Below are 15,982 nucleotides of genomic sequence, written 5' to 3' on the forward strand. Positions count from 1 at the left end.
CAACAACAAAAAAACCCATCCTCTTAAGAGTCAAGCCACTTTGAGTTTAGCCTCGCATCCAGCACTAGCATCCATCTCTCAGGGCAAAGAGCAAGGCAGGCTCCAGAATTAAACCAGACACACATACACAGGAAAGAGTAAAAGCATTTTCTTAGGTGCTTCCATTGTGGAAAGAGGAATCTGAGAAACATCCCTGGAATATCTTCCTTGGGAGTGTATAGTCAAGAAGAGTTACAGTAGGAAGTCCAGAATTTCTGACACACCTGCCCAACCCACCCACCTTCTTCCTTTGCCCACTCTGTATAGATTTGCTTCACAACGTGTTGTCTTCTGTGACCACTGCACTTTTATGTATGTATGTAATGAGGCAGGTTGGAAGCATCAGAGAATTGGAATTTGTGTTTTATATGGACTAAAATAATAACGAATAGCTATTATCTTGGCATAGACTCAAGTTATGGTCTGGGACAATATAGGAACCTGTGTGTCTTAAGTTAAAGAGGCATTTCTGTGTTTAGCACGCAAAGTAAATGAAAAAAAACCCCTATATTGTAAAATAGTTACTTGGAGTTTGTAAACTGCTGATTCAAAAATGTCATTAAAAGTCAGTTTGCATGTTGAGGAATGTGAGAGAGAAATTTGGAAACTAAAGATTGCAATTAACATGTAAGTGAAAATTTTAACATGGTTTTCTGAATGGAAATCAAATATTCATTACAAAAATGAAAGACAATAGCATCTCATGAGGAGGAAATAGATCCAAAGGAATGCTAAATCAAACTGTTTATGACTATTTTGTACTCCATTAGATTCAACTTAACTACCATAATTTCATAAAAGTTCTAAAATCACTAGTCATACGCTTCAATGAAACAGCAGCTTTGCAAATTTTCTATTTTCTATTCCTAGTGACAGTTAATTCAACCCTTCAAAGTATAAGGTAAACGATGCAGGGAATGATAAATGATGCTCCCAAAAGGCTGAAAGACAATAGCATCAAGATATAAGGAGGGCACAGCACTACTTACAGAAGTTAAGGATAACAGAGAAAGAAGAAAGCCATCGGGAACTTTTGGGCAAAAAATATTATCAAAAAATTTCTGTATGGAGGAAATATGGTTCCATTCATGAGAGAATCATTAAAAAAAATTCTCAAGTGTTCCTAAACACAACTCTCTGCTTCTGATTTGTGTGCCTAATTTATTCACTTCTACCTCTTCACTCAAACTAAGTAGAACAAAACATCACAGCAGGAGTAAGGCAAAAGCTTTTGAATCCTGCTGTGTTTGCTCAAAAAAGCAAGTAAAGCTTTCATACTAGGAAACAAAACACCTTTTTGAACTATTAAGGAAAAATGGCTTTTGCTCTTCAATGCATACAAAAAGCTATTTTATGTAACTGTATCAAAGATAAAGGTCATTTTGGAAATCAAAATGAACAAATTTGAAAAGTGGTAAATTTGAGTTATTTTTTTATCTTAGTGCTATTTTCACAGCCCTGTGGGATTGCTACCTAAAAACATGCATAAAAGAAACATAGAGGACAAGTAAAATTCATAAGAATTTGTTTCATTTGCCTGGCAGTAGTTCTTCCTTTTAGACACATTAACTCTTCCTAGACTTATTAGGTTCTGAAAGTAACATAACCATATTAAATCAGTGTCTCTGTTGCCTGAAATTCAGGTGAGTTTTTTTGGTGGTGGTTTTTTTTGGCTGGTTGGGTGGGCAGTTGGTTTGATTTGGTTTTGTGGTATTTTCTATTTAAGTATAGAGTATATCACAAGGATCTTTTCAAGACAAATATCATGGTGAAACAGATACATCCACCTTAAACTCATCGTTCTTCATTTCACCTGCTCTCCAATTCTGAATTTGCACCAGTTTGACTAAGAGCAGACAGCATAAGAGCAACAGGTTTAATTGCTATTTAACTGCTTTAGACAGTTGAAAAGCTACAGGTCTTCAAAATCAATAGCTAATCACCACGGAACACTGACTAAACACTGAAAAGTCTGAAGTCAAAATGTCCCACATATAAGAGAAAACACATTTCATCAAGATGGTGAACTATTTATAATAGATATGAAATAATAAAGGTAAACTTGAAATGCCACATTTTTCTTTCGGATCACTCAAAGATTAAAGTGAACAAGTTTAGAGAGACATGACTGTTTGAAATGTTTATAGAGAAAACATTTGCAAGATGATACACAGATTCCAACAAAAATACAGTACAAGTTCAGACACCATATGGCAAAACAGTGACTAAGTCATTCATAAAGGCATGCACCAGCCCTGTGCTGCTTCCCTTCACCTTGCAGAGAGCAAGAGAGATTCTCCTGGTTTGTTCATAAGCTGTCAGGCCATGCTTATTAGAAGGCATATTTCTTGCCTGAAGTTATCAAAATCCCTGAAGGATTATTTGTACCTGTCCTCCCTCCCCATCTCATTCCTTCCTTCCCACCCCTCTCTTCTTTCTCTGCACAAAAGTAATACACAGTCAACTAGACTGTGGTTAGTTATGAATGCATATAAAAATATGTGGCTTTAGTACTGCATTTGCTTGATGTAGGGGCTAACACACTGAAAATTGGCAATTTTGACCATTTATGAAAATTGTGTTGCTTTTTGCTAACCTCAAACTTGAGTAATTTTTACCAGAATATTATTTAATAGCTCAGAATTGTGGCCATCAGAACAGGTAATACAGTACCACATGGCACAACCTGACAAACAGCCTGACTGGTTGTACCTTCTGCACCAGCACATTAGGGTTTAACTCTCTCTTCTTTCTGCAAACTGTTAAGAGAAGCATTTGGCACAAATGTTTAGACAAGCGGGTGAAAATGAAAAAGCTAAAGTTAGCTCGTCTAGCCTTTTGGTCCTTCTACTTTTCCAGAAAGCTGTACACAAAATATTTCTTGAAACCATCTATTTCAAGAAGGAAAAAAAAAAAACCCAAACAAGCCAATGTCTTTTGGTACCACGTTCTGCAACTCTCAAAGCAAGAACAAACTGTGGACATAGTGCAGTGTTATATTACCTGCAGGTTTGAAATAGAATTTTCTGAGCTCCACGAGCAAGGAAATTTCAAATACACATAGTATCATAACAATAAAACCTCCCATCCTCGTATTTCTTGCTTTTAAACTAAAAAGTGGCTGACACACATTAGTGAAGTTCTAAGTTCTGTGGATGCCCTCACTATTCTTCAAAAGCTATTAAGTGAAAGATCACCTCACTTATAGCTTTCATTAAAAAGTGAACTTTTATCATCATCCATGAATAACAGTGATGTCAAACTGACTAGTTGCTGTGACATTTCTTATTGAAGGTGCTTTACCAAGAACAATAAGAACGACTTGGACAAGTGAGTGTTGCCATTTTCCAGCACATTCTATTCCTTTTTATCATTTTAATAGTTTTTTACCAAAAGCACAAAACACCACCTAGACTTTCTAGAAGCCTCGATTATGTTTGTGAAATATATAAGGATGATGCAACAGGCATCAAGCAGTTCTTAACTTTGCCACACTGACTGTGCTGTCCTGATGTGCAGTGCTGACTCTGGTAACACCATATCGATGCAGAAGTGGTTTAAAGGCAAGAGCACATTATATGAAAAGTATGCAACCTGTTAGAGAAGTCAAATGTTGAATGTGTTCAGGGGTGTGTTGGTAGATACAGTGGGGAGCAGTGAAAGGGTACCAGCTATGCCATGGGTTCTGCAGTCTGTACAACAGATCCCAAAATATTTCACATGGAGTAATGGAGTGGGGGTTTTTTTTAATCCCTACTATTATTTCAAATTGTTGACAAAATAGCCTCCCTGTCGTTTCCAAGTTGTAGGCTACTAGATGCCTGGCATGTTAAAATAGCTCATATGTTTGAAGGGCTGCTCTCAGCAGGTACCTCAGCTGGGCTCAAAGCCAGGTACCTTCCTGTGCCCGCCTCAGAGACCCCGTGACAGTGAAGAGTTTTACTGATCACCAACTGTACCGCACTCACACCACCATGGAAACGTGAAGCACTGGTGACTACTTGGAATGACTAGGATTTGATTAAAATATTTTACCTTTTGTGCCTGAGGGAGCTGGAAAACAACAAAACAGAACAAGCAATTATACATTAAATTAATTTGAACTGCTACTTTAGGTGCCGTATTAATAAAAGCACAGACATAATATTAAAACAAAGTGTAAAGGAAAGAAACTAGAGGAACTAGGTTTACATTGCCAATTGATTCAACTTATTGAGGACTTATTAAGTGACTTTATGATTTGACATCTTCTCTACTAGGTATCACAAAAGCACCGTGCAATTTGTTAAATACTACCACACCAAGAAAGGGATTGTTTTCTCATCAGATATGGTATCACAACTGAACTGTGAAGTAGTTCCATCTTCCTATACACAAATATAATTCAACATAAAGACAGTTTTAGTTTTAAATGAAACTGACATTAAGAGAAGATTATCATACTAAAGTAGAAGGTTGTATCCTCCATGAGAGAGGAAAGAAAAACAAAATGGGAATAGAAAGTTAGTAACTGCTTATGCAAACAGATTACAATACATGCATAATATACAATAATATATGCATAGAACAATACATTTCTGTGCTGTAAACACGAGTATGATTATATGTGCATATATGCAAATCAAATGCAAGTGTTTATGCATATATGCATATTTGTACCACACAGATGTTGCTAGACAAGAGTAGCCATACCTGGTTGTGTGCACAGTATTTACTGTAAGCAACAACTCACGTATAAAGGCATTGAGAGCAGGCAGCAGACTCCATCACATATAAAAGACCTTATTTATCAAGAGTTGAAAGATGGGTTCTGTTTTCACTTCAGAGAAAAGAAAACCCATTGTAGTGGAGGAAGTCAGAAAACCAAACTGTTACAGGCACAATACAGTTTTCCCTTTTTCTGAATTCTTCTCCTCTTACTCCACACTTGTGGAGAAATTCACTGACGCAGCAGTTTAGCCTTGTGCTAAGTCTGCCTCCGAAAATTTGTTTGTCCAACACAAATCTTTTCTTTAAAGACATCAGCAGAACACAGAAACAGGTAGGTGAATCGATGCCAAACGCAAAAAGACCTTCAAGATTTCTAGTGAGCTTCTGACTGACCTTTTGCCCTTCCTCTGAATGAAAACAAATAGAAAAAGAAAAACAACAACTTGCACACAGTTCTCTGCTAAAAGCTAATATCCACGTGGTATATGTCATGGAACAGAACTGTCACATGATCTCTAATTCACATATTGGGAGCAAGCAGCCACAGTTTCTCCACTTCCACAACATAAAATATAACAAAATTCATGGCACAAAGAATTGCTGGAAGTAAAATTCCTTCATCCTAAAACTGCACTGATCCAATACCAAAATACAAACCAAGATCATATTAAAGCATGTGTTTCTAAAAAAGCCTGCTTTTTTTAATAAATTACTGTATTGAACAGTATAAAAGGGTTGCTGCAGAAATTGCATATACCTGTGAATTGTAAATACATGACCTAAATCGTGTATAACAGGTTAGAGCAGTTTAAAGCCTTTCTGAAAGTTTAACTACTTGTTAGTCTTTGACTAGTTAATTATTTTGACTCTGAGAAGGGGAAACATTTTCTTTTTTACATTCAAACAAGAGGAGAAAGTTGTAATATGATTTTTTTTTAAATTTGCCAAACAGAAGTTTGGTCAAGTTTTTCCAAGTGAAGGAGTTATAGTCAGATGGACTGAAGTGAGGATTACATATTAATAACTGCCACACAAACTAGATGCTTTGCACTTTTATATACAAACTGATCTCTTTTGCTTTTATTCAGATTATTGTCAAGAGTACATTACTAAGCATTTACCAACTAGAGTTCTATATTATCTGCTTCTGAATTCAGTTAGTCAATCCAATTTACATCCTTTTATAAAATCAAGAATATTTCCATTCTCCTAAATATTAGCAGTCACAACCCTGATTAGGAATAATAAAGTCAGCAGACAAGACCATAATGCTTTTTCCTGGGCTGGAATTCTTGACACATTTCACCTAACCTTAAAAATCCAGGTTCAAGGTCTTTACTCAATTAAAAAAAAAAAAATTAAAAAATCTGTCTTTTTCCCATCAGATAAATTTTCATCCTGTTGCTGATTTGACACTTGCCTGTTACAAGGTCCTATATGTCAGCAATTCTGTTTAATATTTGCTACAAATTCCTTTGAAGCAAACTGTGGAGTTTTGTCTGACATTACCCCTTCTGGGAGGCCATAGGAAAGAAATAATTTTCCTAACATTAGCAGTGATAGCCCTCTGGTCTGACCCTTTATTGAACAGTGTAAGAGCTGCCTGTCTGTGTGTAAAAGCCAACAGGTACCTCTGATTCCTGTGGTTTGCTTCATACCCTGCCAAGAGGCAGCTTTGCAGCAAACTGTGTGATCTTTCCCTGGCCCTCCAGCACTGCAGGTATTCCTATTCTACCCACACCCCTGGGGAACTGTGCCCTTTTGGTGCTTTCATTCAGCTCCAGCCACACCAAAGTGCCTCCTGTTCCTATTTGTTTTCCATTAGTGTCTCTTCCTCCCTCATGTGCTCGTCCCTAAACAATACACATGATTAGTGTGATACAGTGCATAGATCTGGTTTACTTGCTCCAGGTTTGCCATCTAGGTAAAGCAGTTTTTGTTACAATTATTGTGGCTGAAGTGCAGGGAGGACACCTGGCCGTTTGCTGGCTCCTGGTTGATCCAGTTGTGGGTCAGGAGGAGCCCTCTGAAGGAAATTGGACCTTGTTCCACAAAACTGCTTGGGAAGAGACCTTTGCTGTACAGCCAGCTACAACAGGGACAGGAGCCTGCAAGCATCAGGGGAAACCTAAGAGGATTTTCTGAAGTACAAAAGCAGTCTTAGGGATGCTGATGGAACCATGCAGATTTCGTTGCAACCTAAAAAAATTCTTAGATTGAAGAGCAAGATTAAAGCATGGGGCCTTGCAAGAACACAGGTAAAAAATGTAGCATTACTTTTTTTTCAACCTCCTTTTAACCAGAAAACAAACAAAAAAATTCTTTACTAAACACATTTTCTTATTCTATTTTGTATTGTAAAAAATTACTCTCAGAAACTGCAGGCCCCCTGAGGTTCACAATATGCTTGATGCCAGTGAGACATGTTGAGAATTCCACTTCTAAATGCAGGTCAACTTGGGGTCCCATCACACAATGTAACACAGAATAAATAACTGCAGGAGGTTTTTCAATAGTGTTGCTGCACACAGTGTCATGCTTTCCACATTTGCAAATAATCTAGCATTGTTTTGAGCCCTTCATGGAAATGTGTTTGGTATTACCAGAAAAAGAAAAATTAGACACTACTGACGTGGTAAAAAACCCCAAGACAGGAAAAGGGATCCAACATCAAGGATTGTGCACTATTTTTTGGATCAGATACCTGTGAGACCAATATGATTGAACCAAACAAAACCCCAGAGATCTGGAATACTGTCTTTAGAAGAAGAAGGAAAAAGTTATAAGACCAGTAGTTCTGATATGTACCTCATAAAAGTCTATCTCCTTTCACCCTTATCAAAATAAGTTCATAAAGACTGATTTTGTAAATGATGTCATGATAATTGAAAAGAAAAAGGTCATGCATTGTTAAAATATTTTAGAGCTGTTTCAAATTGATTCAAAACATTATGTAGCTGCATGTCCTAGATTTCCAAGAAACTGAGTTTAGAAGTTTTAAAGGAAAACTCAGTAGAATTATAAACTTCTTGTTCTGTTGGATCCGAATTCAGTCTTACGTTTGTTTGAAGAATAGCAAAAAAAATCTTCTGCAAGAGTAAATTATATTCAGTAGTTTCTTACTATATCAAAAACCATGGCTTCTCTTACTAAAGAAACAAAAATAACATTTATTATATTAACTTTCCATTTCTATTTTTCTAATGATTTAGTGGAGTTATTGTTATAAAAAGTATACTATTGCAATTTACGTATGTTAAAACATAAAAAAGTAAAAAAACCCTCTTATTTTACATTCACTGACCTCATTTCCACAGTCCTCTTCTCCTGCCAAGCTTTTAAAAGTCACCAGTCACAGAAAAACAGCCCTACTGACTTGATTGTTCCAAAATCAGATGCAATACAAATCAATAGGAAATAACTGCAAACATGCCAGTAAATAATCAGCAAGTCTGGATATGGTTTTGATGGTACAGGTATTTCTATAAATACTTTCTGGGCTGCACTAAGTTTAACCTTAATGCATTCCTAAAGTTATGGTGTTTTTAATGTTCAGAGTCATCCCATCCGTGTCACATACTGGCTCTTTATTTGACATTGGGTGTACGGATTAGAACTTTCACTTTTTAAAGGTAATTTTTCAGGAAACATATCAAGTGCTGTGGCAAACATAGAAAATGCAAAGCATTTCATACGTTGCTAGCAGGTTTCCTCAGCTCTTCCCACAAATAGTAAAAACTTGGGAAAGAATAGAAAGCATATTCCAATTCTTGGTTTTGAGCAGAAAAGGTAAACTTTCTGCTTTAAAATCTACTTAGTTGCTATAAGATACAGCACTTAAATCTTATGATTTTGATGATTTTTCTTTTGCAATCTATGCACTTGTTCCCCCCCAACTAAGTACTACAGGCATCATAAAAAATTACATGCACACACAGAGGAAGAAATAAAATTCAGCCTCCTACCAGGATATTCCTGTCATTAAGATTTCAGTATAAATATTAAAAGAGTGACATTAACCTGCAGCTTACTAGGATGACATCTCTAAGGAAATGCACTTGATTTTTCAAGGGATTTAACACCAAATCCTTCATTGTTCACATAATTGTTTTACTGTGCTACCACATATTTTTCAGTAACTACATCATTTTAGTCAAGGATAGATTGTGCTCTGCATGCAAAGTACACTCATCAGAGGAAATTTAAATGTTGCTATGGAGAAGAGAGTCATAAAACATAGATGAAAATTACAATTCTAGTTCTCTCTTTAAAATGAATTCCTATAGTTGACAGAAAAGAAAGAAGTTAGCTCCTGTGAAATATGAAAAAGAGAACACACAGCAGCTATAAAGGCATCAGATTGGAATTAAGAAATAGCAAAAAAAAATTTACAGACACTTAAGAACTTCGTGATGAAATGGCTCCACTCATTGAAGATTCGACACATTTTCTAAAATACATTAAATGCTTATTAATGCTAATGACTGAAAAATTCCTAAAGCAGCCTAGTAATCATGTTTTTAAAATGAGAATCAGCACAAAAAAAGATCTAAATATTCTCAACTTTTAAAACAGTTATTTAAGTCATATCTGCCTGCATCTGCACTCTGAACTTCATGTGGAAATTAACAGAAAAGAAATCCACACTCATTTATTCTGTGAGTCTGTACCTGTGATTCTTTTATTTGTACAAACAAGCCATTCTGCCTTTCTAATGAATACAAAATATTTACAGGGAAGGCTATACTTAAATTAACCCAAATGACTTTAAATGCAAAGTTTGGTTGGGAACTTTATTTTTTTTTTTTTTTTTAAGAATTATGCTAATTGTATGGATAAACCACATGGCTACAAATCAAAGTAGCAGAACCAATTAATGAATCAGACGCTTCATGAGCATTCCACACACCATGATCAAAATTTTGGTCTCATACTTGTGTGTGCAAAGGGAGAGAGTCCTATTTTCATTATTACACCATTAATACTTCTAAACACAAAATATTTGTCCATAGTTAATTCTGCTTATATATGCAAACATACATTCTGTAAAAACATTACTACATCTGTATTTCCCTATATAAATTACTGATACAACTGTTCTCTTATCTGCTACATATTAGATATTTCCTTCCTAATACAAAACTGTGCAAACATCCATGCATGGAATCAGAATATTTTTCTAAATATTGACAACTCTAAACAAAACTAATGGTTGTAAAATACACATCACTGACATGAAGGGATACAATTTATACTAAAATTTGTATATCTAGTCTTTTTAACTCTCACAAAAAAAGGAAAGGGAGGAAGAGAAGGAAGGAAAAAAAAAAGAATCAACCTCAGAAGATAAGTGCATATACACACATTCATTTGTTTTTCTATTCTCACATAGAGTCCCTTCCACATTTGGAAAAAGGGCAGATTCTTTGGCAGTCCTAGAAACAAAAAATCATTTCTTGATCATAAATCCTCTTAGGACCCAGTCACACATCCTCTTTCTCTCACAGTAAAATTGACACTGGCCTCAAAACCAACCCAAACAAGAGCATCACACAATAACTGTTAGAGTCAATGAGGATCCTGCAATGAGTTTAGTGGGGTTTTGATCTTGCACTATATTGAATCTTACTTGCTCTACATATCAATGTAAGACCAACATCTAAAGATAACTCCTTTCTGAAGATAATTGAAAGTGTATTTGATCTAATGAACATGTTAAGCAAGCCAGAATATCTTCTAAAAATCAGATTTACTAACTGTGTTTGTGATTTCTAACATGTTACTCTGATTGTATTAAATGTCTAAAGAGATGTGTTGTTCTGTACTCTGTTTTGCAATACTCCAACACAGTCTAAGAAGGGAATGGCTATAAGAACATATATAGTTAAATTATCCCAAACCACTGGTTTTTCTCCATCTTTTTTTCACAAAATAATACCATTTCTTCTGTGACTGCTCAGCCAGAGGCAGTGGAAGGTGTATCAAGGCTTGTTTTCTATTCCATTGCTCTCTGTCCCTCTCCCCTGCTGTCACAAACAATCTGTGTCTTTTAGGGCTCTTAAAAACCCAAGATCATTTCTCCTTTGCTGTAGTGGGTGTTCACAACCTCACAGGAGTGAAGGTTTCTACTGTGACAAAAGGTTTTTATGACTGAAACTTTGAATCAAGTACAGTTCATACCAGAAATTCAGTTTTACCTCATGGGTGTTGCATTTAATAAAGAGGCATCTTTTGCTGTCATTCACATGCATACAGCACCATTTCAAGTTCACAGCATTTTGGACTATGACCACAAAATGTGCAGTGACGAAACAGACAGGAAGCTACTTATGTCAAGCTCCTGTAGAAGCAAATATTTTCTTGTTTGCAGGGGACACTATTTACAAATATCAAGACAAAACTGACCCATTTTAAAGTTCACACATAATTTTGTGTCAAGGATTCAAGGTTAATAAGAAAAATATTTGTATTCTGTAAAAAGTTGCCCTGACATCAGTGGACTGACAAAACTTATATGCAAAATTGAATTCAATATGATTTTGCTTTCCATTCTCTTCATTTAAGCTTCTTATTGTGGAAGTTATTGGGGTTTTTTTCAGTTTATGATGAAATCAGTGATTTATTAATTGAAAAAGGAAAGCTTTAGCTAATACCAGGACAAAACAAGGCACCTGCAAAACCACCATGAAATGTCTAGCACACAACAGATGGGGAAAAATAGAAAAATGATTGATTTCATGTGTCTGAAATTCAGCATACAAGAACATGACCAGAAGAAGGCATGAGGAAAAAATAATCACAGAGAATCTCATCAATAAGACTGTGTCTACAATTAAAGTAATCTATCTGCTTTTGATAACTAGAGGACTACTAAATTGATCTTGTAAGAAATGAATCTGTGCTGCAAAAGATTCTAGGAATATCAAAGCAAAGGAAAATGGAGCTGGGTTTGGAGGAGGGGAGGTTGTAATTAACAGGACTTACTCTTTTCTCTTACTTGCTTCAAAACAAGTCCTTCCAAAAATATTTTGAAATTAACTAGTTGTTTCTAGATGTTTGATGCAAAGGCTGGAACCAGTACAGAGCTCTAAGTACTGGAACCAATTATCTTTTAGAACTAAAATACTGGACATTTTTAGAGGGAACAATCCTCTTAGTTGCCTAACAAATACATTCAGAATAATTATTGGATTTTACTGGGGTTTATTTCTCGCCCATTAATCGCTTCTGAATGAGCAGAACTTTTGTATGGATTTTGTATTTAGCTATCACGAAACACCTTGAAGGCAATGTCAGTAAGCAATGGCCCAGAACTGCTCTGTATGGAGCAGGAGGCTGGAGGGCAGAACAAGATAGACACCATACGCTCATAAGATCATTTGAGCTGATAAACAACAGGAGATGATTTCAAAGGAAGAAAGGCTGCACAAAAATATTAGGATCATTTCATTTACTGAGAAGAAGAAATCCACAGATATGATAATAGATCAAGAGCACCAGAAACCAGCAGGAAAGGCAGCTTATGCACAACAATTAAATAAAAAGTTTCAAACCTTTCAAAAAGTTTCATTCCCTTTCAAAGACAATCGCCTTTTCTCTTGTTTATCAATTTGCCTCTGGAAGGGGTGAATACTGATGAGCTCATCTCAAGACACATCTGCAACAGTTCAGATGAAGCATAAAGAAAAAGAAGGAACAAATTATATGCAATACCACTGCATAAAAGTACTACATGAATCCCAGGCACTGAGCTCAGGTAGATGTTTAAAAGTGCTGTTCTGCTCTGTCAGGGAAGAGGGATACTCCCCAAATCCAGGAACAAATCTCCATAAAAATTTTTGTCAAGGTTTTGTATAAAAATTTGAAAATCAAATGTGCAATATATGTTTGGAAATAAATTAACATTATGCTAAAACACTATGCTCTAGTAGCAAGGTAACCACGATGTGGTTTCCAAATTAGAAACATGTGGTTTCAGGTTCACATACCTAAGCAAAGCAACTGATTTTATTATCTAAAGAGATGTACAAGATCAGGAGGCAGTTTTAAGTCTCTAACTGTTGAAAGCATTATTTTTAAACCATATGCTAAAACAAAGAATTAAGAAAAAGAATTCTTAGAAAATACTCTATCATTTAACATTGTGAAACCTCTTAGTTGGATAAGCTCCTAATCTAAAAATAGATTCTTTTTTCTATAAAATTTTTCTATCCTCTTGTGGGGAGGTTGGTGCCACAGATGTGGCTGGTGCTACCATTATAAATGACAAAATGGCTGCATCCTGTCCCCTCGTTGTGTTTCGAGGACTAGATTCTGTCTTCATACCCTTCTAACAAGCACATAGCTAATGCATCTCACCATTCTAGTTTCACACTGAGATTTTATAGCTACACTTTATTGAAACAGACACAGAGCATTTTATGAACTCTTCATACTGCAGGATGAATTCATCAAGTTCTATAAAGATTCACTCACTCTGTAGAAAGAGATGCAATTCTCTTGATGTTTTGTTTTGGGAGAAGCTTTGTGTTGTTACTCTGCACATCTTGAAAGTTCTAAGCTTCTCAAAGGCCCATGTGGCCTGATGGCCAATAATAAGGCTCTGATTTGTTGGAAGATCAAAAATTTGAGAGTGTTTCTTGATGATCTAAGTTACATTCAAATATGCAGTTTTTCATTTTTTAATACACGTGAAATCTAGTTCAAGGAAAGAGTTTTGGCACAAGACAAAGTTACCCATCACCTTTGCCACTCTTCTCCCTTATTGCATTATCCAGCAGGTCAGGAAAACCTTACTCCTACTTCACTACAAGAACTCTCTAGAAAAGGTCTCAAAATTCTTTCACCTGTCTCAGTGCTAGAGCTGTTTGCAGACACTAGGCAGTTTTTAGACATACTGGAACCTAAAATGGGATAAATATCCTCATCTTGCAGTACACAACAAAAATTTCATGAACATAAAACCCCTGATTATTGCAAAAGCAGATTTCACTCGATCTTCATTTTCTTAAACTAAATCTGTAACACAGAAAGGACGAGGTGAAAGAGGCAAGGAAGGTTTAACTTGTTTCTCCTATAAACACAATTTGTTGTTCACTGTAACTCAAGTTTCTGAGGTTTTAAGGCTTTAATACAAAATGTTAGAATGTTCCCTCAGTCAATAGAAGTATAATCCAAGCACCTTAAACTAAGATCTTTTAAAATTTTTTAACTGACACAATGAATATGTGTTCTGGTTTACATCAGTGTAATGCCAGATAAATAAGTAGAGATACTACTGATTTACTAGAGAGTAAAATAAGGAAGAATAATAATCAAGAAATGTAACCCATATGGAATAGAATCATATATCTGACTTAGGTAGTTTACTTTTACTTTTTTTGGACAGTTTTCTGGAATAAACCTGTCAACATAGAAATCTGAGGCCTTTATTGTTATTCAGAGTTCATTGGCTGCAACAGAACAAAAAGACATTAGAAAGCTCTGTAAGTTGTGCTGTTTTTTGGTATTAGTATACACTTTCTAATGTGTGGGATGTCGTAGCATTGATGTGCCACTATATAAAAGGTAGCATAAAAAAACCCAAAAATCCTATTCTGTAAAAATCCTTAAATGCAATGCAGAGTCCTCGTGGCAACTCTTACTAGAGAGTCCTTGCACATTTAAATGATTTTCCTAGAACTAGCAAATGTAAACTAATATTTAGGGTGAATACATTTTCCTCCCTCAAAAAAAACTGACATCAGGGCAGCTGAAATGGATGTTATGAATTCCAGAGAAAATATTCCAGAAAAAATATTTATGAGTTCTAAACTTCCTCCTGATGGTACTGATGTTGCTGAAGATCATTTACCAACCAGACAGATCATCTTAAAACTAATCTTACATGGAAATGCCTGCTTGGAAAGATCTGATCTGACAAAATACAGTGATGTGGACCAAGGCTGAATAACTTCTTGTCGAGCTGTAAGAACATCAGTAAGAAACATCCTGTTGTTCCCTGTAGAATAGAGTATATTTCTAAATAGTTTCTGTGCAAATTACTAACTTCAAAGAAAATATTAGTCATAATGACTGTGATAAACATGAACTTTAACGTTTATACTTACTGTGCACATAACTGAGTTGTATGTGAAAACTCCCGATTATACAAAAAGAAGAGCTATAACTAAAGACTTCCATATCTGCAGTACAACAGACAAAAGAGATTATTTCCTTTTATTCTCTGTTCTTCTTCTCCTTTTCTGCACTGAATTCTGTCACTGCAGCAAAGCTAATAGCACCAATAATTTAATAAGCCTTTCTTATTATTGCAGGTTTTTTACTCCAGCAGTGTAGATAAATTACATTTCATCTTCACTGCCCTCTTTCTTCCAGAAAGTCAAGGAATGATAAATATGAGATCAAAGGATGGAACTTAGTACTAAATTTGTTGCTTTCCTACATTATCATTTACCCTAAAAAATCTGTTATGTGAAAACTAAAACCAAAAACATACTGGAAAAATGTAATATATCTAACAAAAATACCTACAGTTTCCTTATAATTAACTCAATTTCACTCAGAGTAGAGGCAGTAAGATCAAAAATGGACAGTTATCAGTTGTGAATGTCTTTAAATACATATTTCCACTCAGGATAGACATGTCCTCCTAAATGCTGGGTTCACCCTAGCATGTAGGGATGTAGAAACAAATTTTTCTCTAGTTAGTAACTTGTCACCTTTTGATCTTATTTCCGTGTCACAAGAAAACCAGAAAATTCCCTGTGAAACAAGGTGAAAATGAAAAGCATTTTCTGCCCTCTTAGTCAAAGGCACTGTAAGTCCTTGGCAGATCCCAGCTGGAAATAGTCCCAAGCTGCTCTATCTCTAGTGTGCAGGTGTCTGCAAGTGGGACCAATACCCTTTTGGCATGAATATGCCTGTTAATCAAATTCAACAGCAGAGCAATTCTTTGTAATTTGTACATAGTTACTGGTGGGAGAACATCCAGCAGGTGAAACCTACTGACTTTTGTAATCCTGAGGATTCTTTTCCAAGTACATCCAATCAGTTTTCATATCAGAAGCCAGTTTCAATCGTTTATCAGCAGTCCTGGCTAACCAGGGAGGACCCAGTTGACTGGAAGTTACAAAGTATGACACCTCTCTGGAGCAAGGGTCACTGAGGGAAAGCCTTTGACACTGTTTCCTGCAGCATGCTCCAGGAGAAGCTGGCTGCTCATGGCTTGGAC

The 15,982-nt window shown here is 35.8% G+C and overlaps 1 protein-coding gene across 6 annotated transcripts in view; it reads right to left on the bottom strand.

Moving 5' to 3' along the window:
• CACNA2D3 (calcium voltage-gated channel auxiliary subunit alpha2delta 3) overlaps nucleotides 1-15,982 on the bottom strand; it is a 394,450-nt gene that overhangs the window by 113,540 nt on the left and 264,928 nt on the right. For 5 of the 6 annotated variants that reach the window (XR_007206017.1, XR_007206016.1, XM_048315278.1 and 2 more), the window contains exon 14: nucleotides 4,075-4,092. The exons of the other annotated variant lie outside the window; for it this stretch is intronic. Coding sequence is in view for 3 of the 5 variants with exons in the window: in XM_048315278.1 (XP_048171235.1) it covers nucleotides 4,075-4,092 (18 nt within the window). In the remaining 2 variants the exon portion in view is untranslated. The remainder of the gene's footprint in view (nucleotides 1-4,074; nucleotides 4,093-15,982) is intronic. 6 annotated transcript variants of the gene reach the window in all.

This window comes from Corvus hawaiiensis, chromosome 11 (assembly GCF_020740725.1).
Source record: "Corvus hawaiiensis isolate bCorHaw1 chromosome 11, bCorHaw1.pri.cur, whole genome shotgun sequence".
NCBI lineage: Eukaryota > Metazoa > Chordata > Aves > Passeriformes > Corvidae > Corvus > Corvus hawaiiensis.